At 50.3% G+C, this 3,069-nt stretch overlaps 1 protein-coding gene across 1 annotated transcript in view; it reads left to right on the top strand.

Annotated features, from left to right (window-relative positions):
• The window catches only part of TRIM25 (tripartite motif containing 25), an 8,432-nt gene that overhangs the window by 1,163 nt on the left and 4,200 nt on the right, over positions 1–3,069 (top strand). Inside the window, exons 2-5 of the mRNA XM_031060910.1 lie at positions 4–300; positions 1,355–1,450; positions 1,884–2,117; positions 2,556–2,712. Of these exons, the coding sequence (XP_030916770.1) occupies positions 4–300; positions 1,355–1,450; positions 1,884–2,117; positions 2,556–2,712 (784 nt within the window). The remainder of the gene's footprint in view (positions 1–3; positions 301–1,354; positions 1,451–1,883; positions 2,118–2,555; positions 2,713–3,069) is intronic.

The raw sequence follows: 3,069 nt of genomic DNA, 5'->3' as shown, positions 1-3,069 counted from the left end.
GCGGGGGAGCCCCCCGTGTCCTGCGCCAGCTGCCGGGAGGTGCCGGCCGTGCAGACCTGCCTGACCTGCACCGCGTCCTTCTGCGCCGAGCACCTGCGGCCGCACCGCGACAGCCCCGCCTTCCGCGACCACCAGCTCTGCCCCACCGTGCGCGACCTGCAGCTGCGCAAGTGCCCCCAGCACAACAGGCTCTTCGAGTTCTTCTGCGGCAAGCACGGCGTCTGCATCTGCTCCCTGTGCCTGCTCGGGCACAAGCTGTGCCCCACCAGCCCCTTGGAGCAGGCAAAAGCCTCTGCCCAGGTGAGCAGCCGGGCTGGGCGGGGGCGGCCCCCGGGGCTGGAACCCCCTCCCAAGGGCGCCCCGGGGCGCCCCTTGGCTCCCTCAGTGCCAGGGGAGCAGCTCTGGAGTGCGGGGAGGAGGCCGGAACAAGCCGTCGACTGTAAATCTCGTGTCTGGCGTTGGTGAACTGTTATCTGCCCTCCAGCAGTGCTCAGGCACGTCCCCAGAGCCATTCCTCGCGTTTTCCTCGTCTCTCCAAGATGTTGCTCAAGAGCAGGGGTCTGTGAAGGCGCTGTCAGGGAGCTGGATTGACAGGGCTGGGCTGTCCTGGGCTGGGCTCAGCAGCGAGGCCTCCCGTATTCTGTGGCGTCACCCAGCGCTCTGAGCCTCCTCTGCTGCTCCGCTCCCTGCCAGGGCTTGGCACTGCCTGAGGGGCTGACAGTCCACTGCAGATATTCTTAAAGAGAATTATAAGGGTATCCTAGATCTCAAGTGTGTAGATGAAAGACAGAAGGAGGTTCAGGGAGTAGAAGCGAAGGAAACCTGGCCTTTATATTTTCCAGCACAGCTGAAAATCAGTGTGGATGAGTAAAGTATGCTGAAAAGGTTTAGGTGGCCAAACTCCCATCTGTTCAGTGGGTGTGTATGCAGCTTAGCTGCAGAACTTGGCCCTGACTGAGCTTAGCAGAATCTTCAACTAAAGGAACAGGTAAATCTCATCTGAGGGAGAACGTTCTCAAAAGGAGTGGGGTGAACAGTAGCATCAACTTAGTGCAGGGAGTCCAACCTGAGAGCTAATGTAACATTTATTCTTAGCATGGGAACAGCTGTGCTGGTGAAAGCAGCGGGTCCCCTGTGAAGGGAGTGTCAGCAATGGCATCCTGCTCTTGGAGAGGTGGGGAGGGTGTGGGTGCCACAAGCCACACATGTGCAGGACGGTACTTTTACACCCCCTAAGGTTCGAGGGAAGGTGGGTTTTAAGCTGAGAGTAATAAATGCTTACAAGAGTGTTTAAAACTGAGAGCAGACATGACAGCTGCCTCTCTGAAATGCTTTCTGGTCTCTCCCGTTGCAGTCGCTGCTGAAGAAAAAACTTGGGGAGCTGCATAACCAGAGTGAAAGAACTGCCCGGGCAATGAGCACGGTGAAAACAAAACAGAACCAATCTGCTGTAAGTGGGAAACTGCTCAGAGTGCTCCCAGGTTGCCTGGCACCCGCTGGCCGCTGCATGGTGTTGGTGATTGTACCCTTGTGACAAGGGCTGTGGTGCTGAGGCTGCATTGGCAGGAGAAGGTGTTACTAGGAGGGAACAGAAAAGAGGAGTCTTGGCAGGGCCAGGCAGCTCTGTGGGAGATGGGAGTGAACCTGGCACTGTGCAAGGTTTTACAGCCTCACATGAGGGTCACACTAAGAATGGGCTCCATTCCTTGTGGGTGAAGGAATTTTCTTTCCAAACCACATAGAAACCGACAGCTCTTCTCTTGCTTGTTTCAAGGAAGAGAAGCCCACGTTTCTCAGAGACTTTCATTCAGTACCACTTAAGAGTATTTTGTTTACAAACTGTTCTTTTGAAATCAGTGCCTATCTGCTCTTGTCTGCCCCAGGAGACAGCTTCAAGAAAGAAGGAATTGATCAGAAATGAGTTTTCAGAAGTTAAAGCTGTAATTGAAGAAAGAGAAAATGAGATCATGAAAGCAATTACAGAGGAAGAAAAGAGAGTTTGGAATAAGTTTGATTATATTTACAGTGTTCTGGGAAATAAGAAGAACGAAATTCAGTCTCTCAAAGATCAGATTGAGGTGGCACTGACTGAAAGTGATGATATTCTGTTTTTGAAGGTAACGTGTCATTTAAGTGTGAATCCAGTTCTTCATTCTAGAGTGCAGAATGACAAAAACCTGCTCTGGTCCTGTTCTCCAGAGACTTTCAGTCAAATGGAGATGCAGTGGTGTGCAAGAACCTGCTATCAAAGGATGTCCTGAAAAGTACACAAATATCAGTGAAAGAATGCTGAAGGGGTGTCTGGTAACTGTCCCAGTTCAGCCACTGCCTCCGTGAGGTGTGGCAGCTCTGTGCTGGGACCTGGCTGGTCACTGGTTACCAGTGGGAATTAAGGTGTCTGAGCTGCTGCTGGAATTTTGCCATGAGCTGTGTCTGACTGTGGCCTTTGTTCCCTTGAATTTGAGACGAATGCACAAACTGCATCCCATTTAAAGCAAGTTGGTTGTATTTTTCTCTGTGTGCTATTCAAGGTGGTCTCTCATTTGTGGTTTCAGAGAGCAACAGCACTGCAACGAACATCAACAAAAGAGGCTTTTGTTCCTGTAGTTGAAATGGACCAAAATGTGATGCATTCCACTTACCAGTCTGCCATTACCCTCAAAGACATAGTGAAACTTTCAATAATGCAGAGTCGGGAGAAAAAAGAAGAAGGTACTGTGTCACTGAGGAAATTGGCATCTTCTACTTTTGCTTTGAGCTGAAATGAGGGATCTTTCCTCTCCAATTCAAATACATTTTTTTAAAAAAGTGCAGCAAATACAGTTGGTTAATATAAATTGTGTCTTCCAATCTCTGCAGTGCTCCATTTCCACACAAAAAACATTGCAGTCTGGGCTAAACTGGGAGACAAAACATGCCAGTGTTTCTTCACTGTTATCTATACTTGGATAAGCTGATGAGTATCATGATATTACACCCTTCTGGCACAGCTCAGCCTTTCTTCCTTGGACTAATTTATGGTGTAACAATGTAGCAGGGTTGGATGTGGTTAGGATGTGGATTTGAGGG

Source organism: Geospiza fortis, unplaced genomic scaffold, assembly GCF_000277835.1.
Source record: "Geospiza fortis unplaced genomic scaffold, GeoFor_1.0 scaffold221, whole genome shotgun sequence".
NCBI classification, from domain to species: Eukaryota; Metazoa; Chordata; class Aves; order Passeriformes; family Thraupidae; genus Geospiza; species Geospiza fortis.
This window is presented reverse-complemented; position numbering and strand designations above follow the sequence as displayed.